At 33.3% G+C, this 20,887-nt stretch overlaps 1 protein-coding gene across 2 annotated transcripts in view; it reads right to left on the bottom strand.

Moving 5' to 3' along the window:
- Nucleotides 1-4,817: 4,817 nt before the first annotated feature.
- LOC117178865 (dynein light chain roadblock-type 2) overlaps nt 4,818-20,887 on the bottom strand; it is a 145,662-nt gene continuing 129,592 nt past the window's right edge. For both annotated transcript variants that reach the window (XM_033370378.1, XM_033370376.1), the window contains exon 4: nt 4,818-5,057. In XM_033370378.1, coding sequence (XP_033226269.1) covers nt 4,846-5,057 — 212 coding nt within the window. In that variant the 3' untranslated portion in view covers nt 4,818-4,845. The remainder of the gene's footprint in view (nt 5,058-20,887) is intronic.

The raw sequence follows: 20,887 nt of genomic DNA on the forward strand, positions 1-20,887 counted from the left end.
AAATATTATAACTATTGACCCAGGACAAGCAAGTACAGATTGAACCAGACAGTATTTCAAAACAAGTTACCTTATTTATTTCCAAATTTCTTTTCTTTACAGCATAATCTCTAATATTGTATTTTACAAGTAAAATAAATATTATAAATTCTGTCGTTTATTCCAACAACTCGTAGAAATTGATCACATTGTTCAGTCTTGAAATAGCCTTCAGACTTTAGAGATATCCTATGCTACAAATGTTATTTGTAAAAGCATAACAATAATAATATTATTCAGTTTTATGCAGAAATAAATTCATTTTCACTTTGTGGAAAATTCGACTTTTTTGTAGAAAATTCATCTATTTGGCATACAATTCAACTATACCAGTTGAAGATTCATCATTTTAGTTAAAAATTCATATTTTGGTAACAAATTAATTTCTTTACTTGAAAATGTAATAGTTCCATTTTTAGTTGAAACTTGATCATTTTAATTCCAAGTTTAACAATTTGTATGTAAAGTGATCTTTTTTAATTGAGAATTCGACTATTTCGTTGAAAATTCACGTATTTTGTTTAAAAAAGATTATTTTCGTAGATATTTATCTTTTTCTTTGCAAGTTAATTTTCTTGTTTAGAAATTCTTATTTTCGGTTAAAAAATCAAGTATTCCACTTAAATTTTCTTTCTTTTAGTTGAAAATTCATCTTTGAGGCTTAAAATTAAAATTATTTTGTTGAAAGTTAATGAAAGTTATAAGTGTTGCATATTCTTTAATTTTAGTTTAAAAATTAATCTCTTTGGTTGAACTTTAATTTTTGGGCTAAACATTTTTTTAATTCAATTTCTGGCCAAAAATTCAATTCAAACGAAGAAAAATCGTAGGGGAGAAATTTCAAATACATCCCCAAAATCTCATTTTATAGCCAAAAACCCGTTTTTGGCTGCTTTCCTGTGAAAATCACTCCTAACTTCTCTCATTTTTATCCGATTTACAATTTTTTTCGTAGAAAGGTGAAATGCAGACCTTTCCGATCATCTATTGCGCATTTTGTCGAAATAAAAACTGACGAGACGATTTTTTTTTGCGATTTTTTTACATTTTTTCAAGTTTGACGATATTTTTACGATATTATTCGATCTTGGAGATTTTTTTCAATACAATTTTTCGTAATTAAATTTAATTCCGCGTCAAATGAGCTATTCTTGAATTAAGTTCGATAAAAATTGACGGAATTGTGTGCATTTTAAGATTTTAAGAAGTACTGAAATATTTATTTTTATGTTTCATCGAACAATGAGGTCCTCGTATTTAAATCAGCAACAAGTTCGTTTAGAGAAAGAAAATTTTATTTTATTTAAATTTAGCGAATAAGGTTTTGATTCTCCTTCATGTTTTTAGATTTTTTCCTTAATGAGTAAACTTCACTCCCACAACGGGGTCTTAAAATTTAAATTAAGTGCGAAGTAGTTACGAGTTCCTTTATACTTTTAGATTTAGATATCAGGTAGGCTACCTAATTAAAATTTTAAAAGAAATAAAACATTTATCACTTTTTGATTCAAGATTAATTTTTGAAAATTTCTCACAAATTCACGTTAATTATTTAAATTCTAAAAACGAATGAGGGCAACTGTTTAAAAGCAAGAAGGAGAATCACAGAAGATTAGCTTTCCTTCAATTGAATTAGTATGAAGTCGATTCAGAAGTAGAAACTCTCTTCATTGACAGTTTTCCCTGCAAAAGAAGCAACTATGAACGTTTCTCCTCACTAAAGCTCTTTCCAGACGAAGATTTCGTACCGATACCATAATCAATATATAAAGTGCCTTGGCCCCACTCTATTCCCATTTATTGGCTTACGGCGCGCGCGATCGCTCGTGTGATCGATTGTCTTCGTGGATCATCTGTTAGCTCTACTTGGTGGTCCACTTTGGAGGCAGAGGCGTGTCAATATACATATTCACCCATAGTTTTATGATTTAATTCTTATTATGAAAATAGAACAGACCGTCTCACTGCGCAACACGCTCGCGAGTGATATTCAGACATACTGAAGTATCATCACTTTCATTGTCGCTAAGCATAGAGACCGCATTCTCGTAAACTACACAATCCAGATTCCAGAGATGAACACTTTCAGGGAGCAAATCGGAGAGAGCAGCATTAGTTTCAGCTAATTTGTACATCCTGAGAAAGACTTTGGTGGATTTTGGATCTCCTATTGATCACGTTGAAATTATCAGCTATATACAAAGGTGGTCTTGTTGGAACGCGTGGTATGTTCGCTGGAGGATGTTGTTTGTGTTCTTTCTGATAAAGAGCTTCATATTCCCCTTTGAGTATGAATATCTCCCTGAACTCTTAAATAAGGCGGCGTTTTATAAGCATATTGACCCAACGTTCAAGTAACCTCTGCATGTATACTCTTCGCACCGGTGAACTTACTTGCCAACAGGTAAGAATGTCCCATCTGAGTTTATCCGACCACTATCCTATTGCCACTATTAACTGAACCATGGCATCCCTCCGAAAGAGGCCTATTGTGGGTGGCATTATTATTATTTGATGAGTGACACAAAAAGTGGCATAAAAATTACTTTTTTCATAATTTTAAAAGGCAGACAAAAGTTGGTTGGGAAAATCAAATTTTTCAATTCGTTTTTCTAAAAATAAGAGAAAAACGGCTAAACTAGCGAATATAAACAAACAAACAAACACACACATGTATATGTATATATATAAGATTTTTCTCAGGCTTCAGATGGTTAGAGTTCAATATGTCAAAGGCATTTTTGTTAGAATTTAATTTTTTGTAAATGAATGCAAGGGGCTGTTCCGGTAAAAATATATAGGAAAATTTCCAGAGGTACCGGCCTCAGGATTAAACCCCGGACCTCTAGTGTGTAGTCCAAGTGCCTAACGGCCAGACCACCCGAGGATCATTTATTATTATGTTTTTAAACTTGTTCTCGGGTGAACCCGGTTTTTTTATTATACACCACGCACTAAGTCAAGTGCCTGATGATATGAGAACTTTACAAATTAATTTAATACGACGGTTAAGCATGGTGTAGTTTAGAGTTCTCTTTTTACGGCTGTTATGCTTACACAGCGGTCGAGAGCATTGAAGGTGAAAATAGCTGCCTCTGCATGCTATCTCAGAGCTACCATATGCCAGTTCATCGGTTTCCTGATCATTCTTGGTGGTATTTCGGATGTTCTAAGAAATTTTTTTACAATGCGACTGTGCGCTTTATAAAACCCCCTCCTGAGCTTCTTCCAGTGCCCTATTGGCTTATAAATGTTCAAGGCCTTCTGTAGATCTTACGTTTATATTGCCTTTAAATAGGATTACTAGACGTGTGTTTCATATTCTTCCATATTGTCTTTACTTCATGCCTTAGCTCGCGATACTTATGGATCTTGGTTGTATAGGTTGCCTGTAAATTCCGATCTTCTGATCTTTTGATCAGAGATCTTCCGATCTTTTGATCAAAATTAAGCAGTTTTGGAACAAATTTCGCTGACACACGTCTCATGCTCAAAACGTCCGAAAAGATAGCATGGAATGAGCCAACCGATATGCCAACATCTTCAGCAACTTCTCTGATGGTGATTCGGCGATTTTTCAACACCATTTCTTCCACTGCTTGAACGTTTTCATCTTTTGTTGACGTGCTGGGACATCCAGGGCGAGGTTCACCTTCGATATCCTCTCGGCCTTCTTGAAACAGCTTTTACCACTTATACACATTTTTCATACTTAGAGTAGACTCACCGTATGCAACTGTCAACATTTCAAGAGTTTTAGAGCACTGGATTCCATTTTTCACACAAAATTTAATGCAAACTCTTTGCTCCATTTTTTCCGAATGAAGAAAATCGCCGAGCACTCCAAACCCTTCTAACCTTTTACGCCTCTGCCAGAAAAACAAGACGAGCTATATAGTCAAAACTGTGAACATATCATCGTGACGAGTGTACCAACACAACAAAATAAAAAATTTAAAACTTGAATGTACGTAGCCCGCGAAAATTGAAAAGTCACCTTACTTTTTGAACACACCTCGTAAAGCTACGCTTAACTACCAGCTAAATGCGAAAAATTTATATTGAGAATCATAATCAAGTTCAAAATAATTAGGCAGTTGTCGTAAGATGGCGAGTCCGAAATAATTGGCCAATTCATCGCAAGGTGAAGAGTCCAGCTCTAATGTCAGTCCCATCTGACTTCAGTCAATGGAGGGAGAGTATGGGGACTGAATTAGAAACTAAATAGTCATGGTTGGTTTGGGTTGTATACTGAGGAGGTACTCTAAACGAAAAATATAAAATAGTTATTTACATATTTTGCCAATGAGTGCACCTGCAGGAAGAATTTAGGGATAACATATCACAATACCAAAATTTCCCGAATACGGATCTGTCACTAATTAAATACTTTCCGCATGAAAAGCTCAGTAAGTGGGGGGGGGGCTTTTCTCACGACTTTTCATAAAAAATCTTGCTCGTCATTGGTAATTTTCTTTGAAGCCGGAAATAATTCATGTTTACGAGTGTAGCCGGGCGGAACGTAAGTTATCTGTCTTACTCGTTCCTTAAGGAGCGTGCATGTAAAGAAATCAGATTAAGTGAGACACTCTCATATGGAAAACTGGCATTTCTTTTCCACATGTAAGTCTATCGCTTATTTAGGAGATAAGAAAAAGGGGGGCTTTTCCAAAAATTAAGTAAGTCTAATTATGAATTTTTTTAGAAACAATTTAAAAAAATTAAAATAACAGAAAAGGGATTTAAAAGTTTTTAGCCAAGTTATTGCATGCCGTTCATTGGTCGTCGTATAAAAGGAATGTTTAATTAATCAACTGGATTTTGTATTACAATAAGTATAAATTCTTTATCTGGAGCAACCATTACTTCGTGTTTCTTACTGCGTATACGTAAAAAAGTTAAATCATTTGTTGGATCTAAATCACGAATCACTGAACGAGCCTTATCCGCGAGCTGACTAATCAATCCAGCATATTGTACTGTCGTTGTGTTGTCCAAGGTCGACTTTATAGGGATACCTGTAACACAAATATACATCTGCATTATGTTACATCAAGTAAGGGTTTACGAAGGCAAGGAAAAGAATTCTCAATCTGACTTCTAAAGTAGAGGGTAAACGTTTGCATTCACAGAACATTACAAAGTATATTACTATCAATAATGTTGTGATTTTTTAAATAATAAAATATACTTTTTTGGTTTGCTCAAGAACAAGATCATACTGATGGGAGTGGGGGCGGTGGGGGGCGGGGGTTGTAAAAATTTATGCCATCTTGTATTACTATTTTTTTAAATGGTTAAAACAATAAAATGTAGCGATTTTACATTACAAGTAGTACCTAAATATTATGTTAATACCTTTTGTGTTTTATTTTAGAGCGCACACAGTGAAAAGGAACGTATTTTTTCATTTCAAAATCGTAGAATTTAATAATACCTACAGAATATAAGAACAACAAAGGGAATGACTAAAAAGATGATTTCAATCTTGACCATCTAGGTTGAAGTGGACATTTTTTTACAAAATTTTACATAGTTAATTACCACGATCATTCAGAAGTAAGACATTATATGGTACACATGTTCTTAAATCGACTTTTTAATGCCAATTCTAAATACGGTCTGCAAATTAATTTGGGACTTAATGGTTCTGAGAAAAGGGTGATTGAATGTCGCAATTGATTCATTTGAGGCCGAAAATATTCTCACATGTCAAAATTTCACGATACATGGTGTTTAAATGTTTTTTGAACAGCTTTTTTCGAATTCCGGGACAAAATTTGAAGAAATTCATCAAAACTATAAAATAACACCAGCATGGCTAAAATGTTACTCCGGGTTTGTTAGGGCATCACTGATTCCAAATCTTTCGTTAAAATGTTTAAATTCATCATAGCGGATCAAATATGGCAGGTCATCACTGCAAAAACAAAACCGATATAGCTAAAAATTGATATTCCGGGTAGGTTGCCGATCTGTATCAATTAGCAAATTAATAATATTAAGCAATGGGCGATTTTCACTTTAGTATTCAGTTTTTAGGGTTTGCTAGGGTATATTTCATGTGTACATCAAAGTTTTAAAACATTCCAACAATATTTGCCCAACTTGAATGGAAAAACAGAAAGTAAAAAAAATCTGCCTTTTCATACTCGACAAGCCTGACATAAAAACAAAATTTGTGACTTTTAAGATTTCCGTCCAACGTGACGTTTGGACAATAATTTCACCTGATCTCGAGCGCTGGGCTTGTTTCTCGATTCAGATCCTCAATTGTATAGTATTTGTGTAGCAATAAATACTAACTAGATACAGTTGGCTAAGAGGAACTCACGGGAGAGGCATTATCAGGGAATTTAAATTGTACCTGATATTGTGAAACTTCAAAAAGCCCTGAAGAACATGTAAAATGAGGGAATTGATCTTGCATACTAGAAATGGTTAGCAAAATCCTCGAACACCTCATGCACTTCCCTGCTTCCGAACTCGTGGGAGGAGGGGGCTGTTGGGCTGAACTTCTTCGACGGCCAAGGTCATGGGACCAGTGGGGATGACTCGAGGAAAGCAAGCTGAATAATAACACAGTCGCAAACTAAGTTGGTCGATCGGCGTTTTGACTCATCCAAGGGTGCTGATGAAGATGGTATATTCCCGGCAATGATTCAAAAAGATGTGGTAACTTGATGGGGCCATTGTCTAACATTTTAGGGTATGCACAGCTATGGGATATTCCCATGTGGCTTTGGAAAAAATCAAAACGATTTTTATACCAGAGCCGGAGAGAAACTTCTACTATTAGGTCAAATTATTCAGACCAATAAGCCTAATTTCTTTACTGTTGAAAACATTTGAAAATAGCATTGTAATTGATGTAATTCATATAATTCAATACATCATGGACAATATTTCCATCGATAATAGATTTTATGCTTTCACGATGATTCATTTGGATAAAAAAGAGATATTTCGGGTTTCACTCGTGTAAAAAACTACGAATTGTTTGCCGACGTTTCGTGAAAATTGCAGTTCACATCTTCAGGGCTGACCTGAAACTGAGGTATCAGGTCATAATGTTCTTAGGTATACTTTCTACGATGCCTGTGATTGGCCAGAGCGCCCCACCGTGGGGACTGGTCGAACTTGATTGGCCAATCAAGTCTTTTTTTAAAATCCGGGAGAACGGAAAGCCAAATGGGATTGGTATTATATCCATTGTCCCTATTGATGTTATTAGGGTGTTTTAAGATTTCGATTGCTTCTCCATGTTTTCTTGGAAATTTGTTGTGTGTTTTTGCAATGACTGTTGTTTCATGAAATAAAATGTTAGGACCTGTTTCGATATGATTTTCAGCTAGTGCTGATTGCATGAAGTGTTTTAGCCTGACTTTACTTTCATGTTCCTTCATACGTTGGCTCACCGCTCTCCCGGTTTCTCTAATATAGACTTTGCCACAAGAACAAGGGATTTTATATACTCCTGGATCACTGAAGGGTGCCTTTTTATCTTTAGGGTTATTTAGTAGTTGTCCTATTTTCGCAGGTGGTTTAAATATGGTTTGGATGTTGCGTTGGTTGAGAATTCTTCCTATTTGTTCTGTGAGACCTTGGATGTAGGGTAGAGTGGTGGTCATTTTTCTCTCTCTTTCTTTCGTAGGTTGTGTTGATTTGCTTTTTTCAGTGTGTTTTCTTATTGATTTATCAATTTGTTTGTTTGTGTAATCGTTCTGTATTAGGATTTGTTTAACGTTTTGTAATTCCTTTTGTAAGTTATCTTTGTCTGTTATGGAGACAGCTCTGTATACAAGGGAGTTAATGACCGATTGTTTTTGAGATGGGTGATGGTGGGAGGAGGCATGTAAGTATCTATTCGTATGCGTGGGTTTTCTGTAAACTTCATCTCCTAATGTGTTATCAGATTTTTTGTAAACTAATACGTCCAAGAAAGGCAATTTTCCGTTTTGTTCTATTTCCATCGTCTCTGCGCTTCAGAGTTATCCAAAATATTGGAAACTCCTTCAATCAAACGTAATTCGACATTGCTTGACAAAATCCCAAGCAGGGTCTTCTATATGAAAGAGTGTAAGAGGGCGGGAAAGTATTGATCGGTGCTGCACGGAATTAATTTTGATGCAATAAATAATTGTTAACTAATTAGGAGAAGTAACAACTGCTTCAAAATTATTTAGACATAAAGTGCATCTATTTAAAACAAAAATGTATGCAATAATGGTTTTCTGTATACAGGATGACTTTTTTAACTTTAAACTTTCAAATATCTCAAAAAATCGGCCCTCTATGAAAAAATGTTATGAATCAAAAGTTTCCAGTTAAAAAAATCACCCTGTATATTAAAATACACATACAGAAAATATATGCTGCATATTATAACAAATAGATGCTAATTTTCATCCTTAAATAAATATATTTAATATCTGTCGAGACTGAATATACATATGAATTTAGCCTTTTTTAATTTTAAGTGTTTATTATAACCATTATTACACACAGTAAGTTATGGGATAAAAACAGCAGTATGGCAGTGTGACATCAGTGTGGACATCGAGACATTAACACCAGTAATATTGAATGAGATTATGTACTCCCAACGGTAGTGACTTGATGTTCTTACTGTTAGACTGTGTTGGTACAAGTAAAGTAGTGCAATAAGGCAACAAAATTGAACCTTTCAGGCAGATGAAAGAAGGTGCTATCGAGCACTGATTGTAAAGAAAAATAACCAGTAAGACACCTAAATCTCTCAATACGCTAACCAAGCATCTCTAGTGGCACTAGTTGTTTGTTCTTACATTTGTTCAAAATGAATACAAAAATCATTGAAAAAATATAAACGTGTCGAAGAAACATATTGTGTAGTTGTATGTTTCTCAAGACGTGAAATAATGCAACTTGCATTTTTAATCGTTTCCAAATAAACCATGGGAAATTGAGCAGAAGAAAAAATGGATCGTTTCTGTTCGTCGCAATACGAAAGCTTACCATATTTTTAGGCTGGTTCATTAAATATTATAATGAGATTAGTATTCTTTTTCAAAGAGTACAGTAATTTTATGTCAATTAATATTTGTAGCGTAGAAGAGAAGCCCTGAGAGCCGTCCAAACATACAAGAATTTGCAGTCTGCATTTTGACGATGGTCTAAAGTAAAATGATGCTCGGTCAGTAGCTTACAACCCTACAATTTTCCAAGCAATTTATGGAAGAAACCCATTTGCAAAAACTAACCTTGAGGAAAGACATAAAAATAGAGAAACAGCAAAAACTGCGATTTCAAAATGCGACACTTCTGTTTCCGAAGGTGTGTGTTATTGTGAATTATATTCATATACATGTAATATCGAAATTTAAATAAATATTAAATAAATCAAGAATATAGAACGTGCTGAAAAAGAAAATGTAAATAAAACTCTAAAGTGATAGCAAAGAATTAAGAATGAAATTTTTACATTCATGTGCATGGACGGAATCGAATACATACCATGCAGAAACACAAACTAATGTTGAGATCATCCCAAATAAGGTGCCAATGGGCAATACTGGGACTGGGCCAAGTGAATGTAATAGACCTGGGTTTATGAGCTACCCTAATGTGAGTAGTGATGCGATTATGAAACAATTGTGCGGGATAAGTTTGTCTATTTTTCATGTTCTTCTAAAATGTATCCTTCCTGGTGCATAAGGTCCCCCAAAATTGTATAGAACTCTTAATTCCGAAAATCGATTGCTATTTTTTTTAATGAAAATGAAACTTGGTTTAAATTTGGTAACGATCGGTATTTTTCTTCATGTCTCAAGAACTGCCTCGGCAATTTTTGAAAAGGTTTTGTAAGTCATTTTGGAAAATATTAAAACCTGGGTATTTTGGCCTAGTCGAGAAGCAATTAAAAGTAAAATGCCACCTTCTTTTTAAAAATATCCAAATTGCCGTGTTATAATTGATTGCACCGAAATTTGCGTTCACGTTCGACCAACTGTACAGCAGCGAGCATTATTGAACTCAAGTTACAAATCAAGTTTTGATGTAAAATATTTAATTGGTAGAAGTCTTTTAGGAATGATAACATTGATATCAAAATTATATGGAGGCAGATATACAGATGGTTTTATTGTCAATGATTCAGGATTTATTAATTCGATTGATTCAAGGGATGAAGTAACGGCTGATAAAGGGTTTCCTCAAATTAAACCAGAGCTGTTTAAACGCCAGTGCACTTCAATAATGCCTCCGTTTGCTTTTGACCCTCAATTTACGAAAGAAGAAGTTTTAGAAGGATATTATATTGCAAGCGTTCGAAAATATGTCGAAAGAGCAATCCAGCAGATAGAAATTTTCAAAATTCTTGAAGATATCAATATTTAAATTTTATCAAGAATAGATAAAGTCGCTCATCTCGTCTGCACCTTAGCTAATTCAAAGGAGCCAATAATAAAAAATCGAAATGAGGGACAAGGAGAAAGCAAAAATTAAAAATTCACACTATGTTTCGAATGAAAGTAATATAGAGACATCAATGTATTTCACAATAAATATTTACTTGTACACAATGTAACCATTTACACATGTACTTAAAATAAACGTAAAATCAAATTTTTTACATAAAATTTGTCCTTTGTTTTATTTATTTAAAGATTGCTGTATAAGAATAGTTGAATTTGAGTATAATAAATGTGATTTTTTTTAATGTTACTTTTTTATTCTTTAAAACTAAGTAATTCGCGAATAATTTTTTTGTTTTTTTGTGTGCCAATAACATTATGGAATGGCTACTGAGTGACAAGTACTATAAAATAATAATAATAATAATATTCTGCGCTTCCAGTGGGCGATGAGCGAATCGCGCCTAACGCTTATTTGCGGCGAAAAAACTATGTTATGAATGGACAGGCTATGTTTTAAATAAAGTGAATAAAATCTCACATGCGAGAACTTCAAATTGACATTACCTACATTTAATTACAGTAACTAGGACAAAAAGGTGAATCTGAATATATCCTCAAAATAATGACAGACCGCCCCTGCAATAATTACTTATTAATCACTTAACAATAATTACTTATTAATAACTTTAATAATTAACACATTATTTCTAAATGTAATAATTGACTTCTATTATTTTTTTACAGGTCGATCCTAGACGAAACACACATCAGGAAATGCAGATGGTATTGGTGCATTTCAGCTGGTGCATTTCAATCAACATTATTGAAAAATCGTTGCCTCTGGACCTTATCCCAAGACTAGCAATTGATCATCCTAAAATTAATTCTGAGTCATTTTGATGGCATAGGTATAATAAAAAGATATCTCGAAGCAATTTGACTTGCCGGAATTTGAATTAATAAAGTCTTCTTGGATTTTGTTATTTTAGAAAATGTTTTTTCTGGACGGCATCTCAAAAGTTGGTTTCATCAGGCACTGAAATAAATAAGAGGCTCGCTGATGACAGAAGTGTATCGGGAATAAATCTTGAAGCGATGTTTTACGCCAGAATTTTTATTTCAATTTTTTAAAAAATTTTTCTATAATTATCTATTTTAGCAGGTCTAAAGAATAAATTCATACATTATTCCTATCTTATCAGAATAGTTATATCTTTAGGCGTAATTTAAAGCTACTCGAAATGTTATTTTAGTGTATTTGATTGAGGTATTGTTCAAGTTTAAATTATGATGTTAGAAATGAAGAGACCAATTCCTTAAATTTTCTTTCAGATGTCATCTTTTCAATTGGATGTTGTCCTACATTTATTATCGGTATCACTTGTGAAGGAAAAGAATGATGTGGCAATTTTCGACAAGAACGCTTCTCTCGTTCAGAAGACAAATAACAACTAGGAATTGATGGGCGACAGACAATGTACGAAGATAAGCAAGTTCGATGTAGTGCACGGTTCTTAGGATACACAACAACCACGCCACCGCTCAATAGCAGTTTTTTTCGCAAATCTTGGTTTCTGCATTAACCCGTTTTTTAAGCGATGTGCAAAAGTTTAAGGAATCGTGTTATCGCATTAAGCATTAAACTCATTGCACTGCATAGTAGATACATGCATTTTACGTTAAAATTGTGGCAGGATTCTATTGATATAAAAAATTCTAAAACAATATATTTTCTATGAAATCAGAGAAGGGTGCCAACAATTCGTGGAGCGAGGGGTGCCAAGAATTGCTGCTACTATTCTAAACAGACTGAAAATAATACTGGTTGATTGGAATTAATTTTCATATACAAATAAAATTACATCAGTTGGTTTAAATTACTATTGCAAAAACGGGAAAAATTTCTCAAATAAAATTCACAGGAATCATAATAGAGAGATAAAATTCGAAAATCAAAAATTTGTATGAAGTGAAATTCCACAAGGATATCAAGGTCACTTGACGAATTTTCGATTCTCGCGGATTTTAATTTTTTTCATTCATAAACAACCTCAAGAGTTTAAGTAAATACAAATATTTTAATTCTTTATATTTATTCTCTATTTTGACTACAAAAATGAAATACTGGAGGGTCTGGAACTGTCAATGATGCAAATTTTAATTTGTAATGTTCAATGCGATAATATAATTCCTTGAACTTTTGCACATCGCTTCAAAAACAGGTTGATGCAGGACCCAAAACTTTCGAAGAAACAGCTATTGAGAGGTAGAGTGTTTGCCGTGTATCCTAAGAACCTTGCGCTACAACGAACTCGCTTATCTTCGTCCATTGTCTCTCCTTCGTCAATTCTTCTTCAATCGCCGCGTAAAATGACGAAGCAATGAGTCTTTTTCATCAAGCCTTTTGCGCCTTAATTCAGATCTAAGGTATCTTAGAAGCTTAGGTATCTTGTTACACAAGAAGTTATCACTTTAAATTTTCTGTTATTCCTTCAAAAACAACAACTACTATCATACTAATTATTACAAAAGTACTAAATAATATTGTAGTTTTAAGATTCCTAATATTCTATGTTAACAATCTATTATTATTAAGGTAAATTTGGAATTTATATAAGTTCGAATTTGTAGGTGTGTGAACTAAGCTCTTGGTTATGACCAATGAAAGTTATTTAAATGTTTGCATACTACCTTATAAAAGGAGTGTAAAAGCAAACGAAAGTTTAGTTTGTGACAGTTATTGTCAACGCAACAACCTAAAAGAATCTGTTATTCTTTGAAGGGATTTTTTTTACAGAATCGTAACCATTATGTGTGACACATTTTGTTTGGTTAAGAATAATTTTTCCCAAATAAAACCCATCTTAAATCATGGAAACTTTCATTTAATTATTAATTGGTGTGTGACGCGAACAAATCGAGGACTTGACTACCTGTTTATTTTCATCCAGTGGAGTCGTAAGTTCTCGAGGACTTTTCTTTTTAGCAAATTCAATTTATTTGTTTGAAACTTACGCTTTCCTAATCATTATTCTCTCGTTCCTCTACGTTGAAACGGAGTTTTCTTTCTAAACTATTGTTCCTCTACTCCATTTCTCTCATTCCTCTAGTAGGAATGAAGTTCTCGCAATCTATTAATTTTCATTCTTCACCCTCTCGTTTCTCTAGTAGGAATGGAGTTCCAGTCTTTACTATTTTCCTCTATTCTCTCTCATTTTCCTCTTGTAGGAACCGAGTTTCTTCTTTTCTAATTTTTCCTAACCCCCCCCCCCCCCCCCCCCCCCCCCCCCCCCTCTCTCGCTCCTCTCGTTAGAGAGGAGCGTATTCCACCTGGAAATTCCTCCTAGGCACAAGAAGAGACATAACCGTCCGGATAAATTCCGTCGAATTCTGTTGGCTTTAAAACAAAAACTTTGTGATTCAGAATCCACCAAATGAGAATCTGCTACAACCAATCGAAACCATTTATACAAGCCAATTCTTGCCATTGGAATCACTAAACTCACAGTTAGCCCTACCAGTTGTTGACAATTCTACTGTAGTCGTGCAGTATAACCCTGTACGACCTGGACACAATGGTAGTGAATGGAAGGAACTCCCGTTAGATGAAGTTTTAAGTTTTGGAGAACCATTTTCTCCTAAGCCACTTCTGACAACGGAACATCCTCAACCCTTGGACGATGATTTATATTTTAAATCAAATTTGTTGACAATTTTAGTACATTTGCCTTTCCTAAATTGAATGTTCGGTTTCCGAGAACGTTATTTGTCTCTCCAAAAGGATTGTCAAAATTGTGCTTATTTCTTTTCGGAACGAATTCATTGAAATTAAACTTCTTTACGTTTCCAAAAAATTGTTTACAATTTTCAGAGGTGAAACTGTATTATCAATATGATGGCGTTCCACTGCATCGAACGAGAGAAGCATTCTTGTCGAAAATTGCCTTAGCATTCTTTCCTTCAAAAGTGATACCGATAATAAATATAAAAAAACATCCAATTCAAAAGATGACATGTGAATTAGAATTTACGGAACATATGAGAGAAAATACTTTCTAAAATTTTAAAAAACTCCCTAAAACTGTATTAATTAAAATTCAGACAAGTAATATTGCTTAAAAATATCTTTTTGATACACCTATACCATCCAAATGACTTAAAATAAATTTTTGTGACTGATCAAATTCCATTTTGGCAATCAGATCCAGAGATAGTAATTACGAAAATACAAAAATTTCTAAAAAAAATTGGAATACAAATTCGGGCATTATATATAGCTTCCAGATTTACTCCTGATACACTCCTATCTCCGCCAAATCTCTAATTTTTTTTCAGTGGTTTATCAATCCAAATTTCGAGATATCTTTTTTATGCATCTATACGATCAAAATAACTTAAAATTAATTTTAGGGACTGATCAAATTCCAATTTGGAAAACAGATCCAGGGACAGCAATTTCAAAAATAGAAAAGTTTCTGAAAAAAAAGTAAAAATGTTGGCATAAAATATTGCTTTCAGATCTATTCCTGATACACTCCTTTCATCAGCGAGTCTCTAATTTATTTCAGTCGTTGATGAAACCAAATTTTAAAATTACATCCAGAGAAAATATTTTCTAAAATAACAATGTCCAATAAGACTTTATTATTTAAAATTCCGGCAAGTTAAATTGCTTCAAAACATCTTTTTGATACACCTATACTATCAAAACGATTAAAAATTAATTTGAGGTACTGATCCAATTCCAATTTGGAAATCAGATCCAGGGATAGCAATTTCAAAAATAGATTAATTTCTGAAAAAATTAAATGAAAATTCTGGCGTAAAATATCGCTTTCAGATCTATTCCTGATACACTCCTTTCATCAGCGTGTCTCTAATTTATTTCAGTGGTTGATGAAACTAAATTTTAAAAATACATCCAGAGAAAATATTTTCTAAAATAACAAAGTCCAATAAGACTTTATTAATTAAAATTCCGGCAAGTTAAATTGCTTCAAAACATCTTTTTGATACACCTATACAATCAAAAGGATTAAAAATTAATTTGAGGTACTGATCCAATTCCAATTTGGAAATCAGATCCAGGGATAGAAATTTCAAAAATAGATTAATTTCTGAAAAAATTAAATGAAAATTCTCGCGTAAAATATCGCGTCCAGATTTATTCCTGAAACACTCCTATCCTTAGCGAGTCACTAATTAATTTCAGTGGTTTATCAAACCAAATTTTGAGAAGGCGTCCAAGGGAAAATATTTTCTAAAATAAGAAAACTCTCTATACACTTTGTTAATTAAAATTCAGGAAAGTTATTGTTGCTTCGAGATGTCTTTTTGATACGCCTATACCATCAAAATGACTTAAAATTAACTTTACGGGCTGTTCAAATGCAATATAACAGACTAGATTTGACTATTTTCAGTTTGTAATAGAGGGACATAGCGGAACTTTTGTAATGTTTACTACTCCGAGTAGTAACTAGTAACTACATGCCGAACTAGAAATTCATTGGAATAAAATTAAAAAATGTTACATTTATTTCTACAGAAGGTTGCTATATTTGCAAAGGACTATAGTAACGTCTAAAGAGACCGGCGCACTGATTTAGTAAGCGACTTAGTAAAAATTGATGCAGTCAGATTAGCAGACGAAAAAAATAAACCCTACATGTGCCGCGTCGAGTTGAAGGTTACGATACGTATCAGTTTACACGAGCATACGACGTAAATGCAGACTTATTTAGTATGGGATTTTGAAACTCTTTCGTACTACTATATTTCTTTAAATTGCAATTGTTTAGTACACACGATTATATATAGTTTATAAATTATTATAAACATGCAGGAATATTATATTACAAGCTGAAACAGAAAAATGTGATTTAGTAAAGCTGGTGGGAATTGAACACGGGTCTCCAATGCGGCAGCACGGCGATATTCCATTCGGCTAAGCTAGATAATGTGATCCAGAAATTTATCGCCCCTATGAAGTAAATACTAGCACTCAAATTGATTTCCATTAAATTATTCTATAATTGTTCACAGTGATGGCATTTTAAAAATTCTAAGCACTATATATTAACCCAATCAAGTATCCTAATATGTAGGTTGAAAAATAATTTTTTGCTCTCTGTGGAAAATTAGTTTTTCAATTATAACTTTTCGAATTATCCTAATTTATTGAAATAAGGATGTTTGCATCAAACCAAATTGAGTGATTCCTACAGACAATAGCAATTCCTCTTACAAATTTAGTCTTTTATGTTATTTTAGGTGCTTATTACTTCTACTCTGTTTATATAATTTAATTATGTCTCTACTACTTTATCCTATCTCCGATTTTACTATAAAAAATACTAAGACTTTGTATTATCAATAGAAAAATTTCATATAAAAATAGCATAGATTACGATTATTGTATTTAAATATATGAATTATCGCCTTGGTCCCTCGATTGTAACCTAATTTAGTAATTTTTCCAGTACAAAGTTTTTTAGTGTATCCTCAGCGAGTCCCCAATTTATTTATGTGATTGCTGAAACCATATTTTGAGATGGCATCCAGAGAAAATATTTTCAAAAATAAAAAAACTCCCTAGAAAATTTATTAATCAGAATTGAGGCAAGTTATATTGCTTCGAGATATCTTTTTAATACACCTGTCGTGCCCCGCGACTTTTACAATAATAAATAATTATAAACAATGGATTATAATTACATAACATTTATATTCAATAATGAATCAACAAGTGAAATGATTATATTCAATATCCAATTATTATTGTAAACAAACGCAACAGTGTGAGGTTAACCCAAAAGCTCAATAAAAGCTATGCATCATCTTTTGCAAAAAAGCATGGAAACATTCATTAAAAAGCAATAAATTAATTAACAAGGAAACCAGGAAAGGTAGTTGCATTTTCAATCTCATACGCTCACAATCTGCTGGTACCTATAAGTACGTACATAGCGCAGTAAACAAAAATAAGCGTTACACATAAATTTTCGCATAATTAACTATACCAGCAGACTACACATTAACTGAAGAATAAATTAATCAGCAAGCCAACACTGAAAACAGACCAGATTGTCAGTCCCATACGTTTACATCAGCATCTTAGATCTAAAAGCAATAAACATCTTGATCAAGATGCCAGCTACAGAAGGGTGAGCCGTTCACACACAACCAAAAAGACACACGCAAACCTTATGCTCTTCTACGCATTATAATATCTTACCCTTGGACATCTAGGAAGGGATACCATATATTTTGGTAACTGCGTCATTTTCCATATTTGGGCACATCACGATTCCTCATCACTGATTGGTTATCTTACTAATTACCCCCTTGGTACTTAGGAAAGGATAGAAGGCATTATCGTTCCTACGGCATTCTCCATATATGGCCATATACATAATTCTCAACGCCCATTGGACAATTAGGCTCTTACCACTCTTCTACCTAATTGATTGATAACGCTGATTGGAACCAACAGGAATCTCTACTTCTAAAATCACTCACCCCTATGGTAATCTAAGAAGAGATCTTGTGAATAAATACTGCAGATTTGGAAGCAGAAATCAATTTAGTTAGTTCCCGTTTAGTTGATTATACTTCAGCTTCAGTCTTTAGTCCAGTCTCAGTTCAGTCTCAGTTAGACAATCCAGATTGGAAAAAATCTTTGAAACCCAAAACTCCGGTCCAGCAGTACTGGCCCGTCAACCATATAAATCTAAAATCTATGAAGAATAGCTTCTGTGTGGAAGCCCGAGTCGAGAACACCCCCCCACAAAGGGACAACGCAGCCCAGATACGTTGACCTTACCAACTCAGTCTGCAGAGCCATGTTCAGCACCATCCATACCCTGCGGGTACCCATACACTCATACAATCTTCTCTCGTATCAATGAACATTTGATTAATTCGTCATCCTTGTTTAAGGTGGACCAAAGAATCAAATAACTTGAAGTAATCCGTAGGTTTGTAAGGAATCGAGCGCCCAATTGAAAGTTGGAAACCACCCAGTTTGTCAAATTGGATCTCTCAAATTAAATTCTCATTGTACTCAAATAAATATTAATTATTCTATAAATTCTAATGTAATTAATTTATTTCTTGTATTTGGTAGTTATCCTCATACTAGCTTTCTAGCTTATTTGAAACTGGAATCTAAAACGAGGAACCACTTTAAAATAAGATACAAGGTAGGTTCCATCTTTTAGGGCGTAACACACCTATACCATCAAAATGACTTAGAATTAACTTTAGGGACTGATCAAATTCAAATTTGGAAATCAGATCCAGGGATAGCAATTTCAAATATAGAAACATTTGTGAAAAAATTGAAATAAATTTTCTGGCGTAATATATCGCATCCAGATTTATTCCTGATACAGTCCTATCCTCAGCGAGTCTCTAATTTATCTCAGTGGTTGATCAAGGAGAATTGTAGGATGACAGCCAGAAAAAATATTTAAAAAAAGAACAAAGTCCAATAAGACTTTATTAATTAAGATTGCAGCAAGTCAAATTGCTACGAGATATATTTACTATTCGCCAATACCCTCAAAGTATCTTAGAATTAAATTTATGAGGTGATCAAATTCCAATTTGGAAATCAGATCCAGGGACAGCAATTTCAAAAATAGAAAAGTTTCTGAAAAAAAAATAAATAAAAATGTTGGCGAAACCCTAATTTATTGCAGTGGTTGGTGAAACCAAATTTTAAGATGGTAGCCAGAGAAAATATTTTCTAAACTAACAAAATCCAATAAGACTTTATTAATGAAAATGCGGGAAAGTTATATTTCTTCGGGATATTTTTTTGATACACACATACCATCAAAACGACTAAGAATTAATTTTAAGGACTCATCCAATTCCAATTTGGAAATCAGATCCAGGGAAAGCAATCTCAAAAATAAAAAAAAGGTCTAAAAAAATTAGAATAAAAATTCTGGCGAAAAATATCTCTACCAGATTTATTCCTGATACAGTCCTATCCTGAGCGAGTCTCTAATTTATTTCAGTAGTTGATCAAACCAAATTTTAAAATGACATCCAAAGAAAATATTTTCTAAAATAACAAAGTCCAAAAAGACTTTATTAATTAAAATTCCGGCAAGATAAATCGCATTAAAATTCGGGAGAGTTGTGTTGCTTCAAAATATCTTTTTAATATTTGGATAAGGTCTAGAGATAACGATTTTTCAACAATGTTGATTAAAATGCACCACCTGAAATTTACCAATTCCATCTGCATTTCCTGATGTGTATTTCGTATAGAATTAATCTGTGAAAAAACAATGGGAATCAATTAATATATTCATAAATAATGTGTTACTTATTAAAATTATTAATAAGTAATTATTTGTAAGTTATTAATAAGTAATTATTGTTTAAATTATTACTGCCGACACTATCAGTAATCCACGTCTCTCTTAAAGGTTTTACGCATGTTATTAAACTTTAATATATATCTCGAGGGTTTACTTTCCCGCTGATCCCTCATTCCCCGCTTATCGCTCATTATGTAATACAACAAAATTTGAGATACAGTCGCATGCATTTTATTCAGAGATATATGCTCGTTCTTTTTAGCATCTTCCATCTCTTATTTAGAAAGAACAGTTTGCTTATTACACGTTTAAGATTTCAAATAAATCTAAAAAATAAGCTAAATACAAGTATTTATTACCGAAATCAGTTAACTATTTTTACATCAGTGTTAAATTCTAATTGTTCGAGAAGATTTTCTAAACATGCTAAGTCTCAGGAGTTGCGAGCCATTTAATGCTTCAAGAGTCACAATGTAAAATTTGTTTTCGATTTATTACTTGTTGTTTAAATAATTATGACTAATTGAATCAATGTTTTCTGCTAAGAATATAATGAATTTTTACACGTTTCTATAAAAAGTTTCAAAAAAAATTCGACAGGTATTTTTTGATAAATAATAATATTGATAAGAATAAATTATTAACAATTAGAATGAAAGATAACGAAAATGGTCATAAGCTGATCCATCGTTTACACATGGATAATCTGAAGCTCCGTTCGCTAGTTCAGACCACAAATTGCAGCAAGTAACTGATATCACAAAACAGTTTTCCAATGATATTCACATGTAGATCGCACTCGATAAATGCAGAACAGTGCATTTACCCAGAGGACAATTAGGGACCGCAGAGAAAAAGCAAGAGTTTTCGAATGACATCGAGGAAATTGCTAAGGGCAAGTCATATAAATACCTGGATATTCTCAAATCTAAGGGTATTCATCATACGATCGTTAAGAAATCCTAATGATGCCTTCACTACAAGACCGAGATTGATACTGAAGAGTACTCTTAACCCGATAAAAATGATCAAGGCAATTAATAATGCCATCCCTGTTCTCACGTACTCCTCTGGGCTCATCAAAATGGTCGAACGCCGACCTTAAGAGGTTAA

Source organism: Belonocnema kinseyi, chromosome 8 (genome assembly GCF_010883055.1).
Source record: "Belonocnema kinseyi isolate 2016_QV_RU_SX_M_011 chromosome 8, B_treatae_v1, whole genome shotgun sequence".
NCBI classification, from domain to species: domain Eukaryota; kingdom Metazoa; phylum Arthropoda; class Insecta; order Hymenoptera; family Cynipidae; genus Belonocnema; species Belonocnema kinseyi.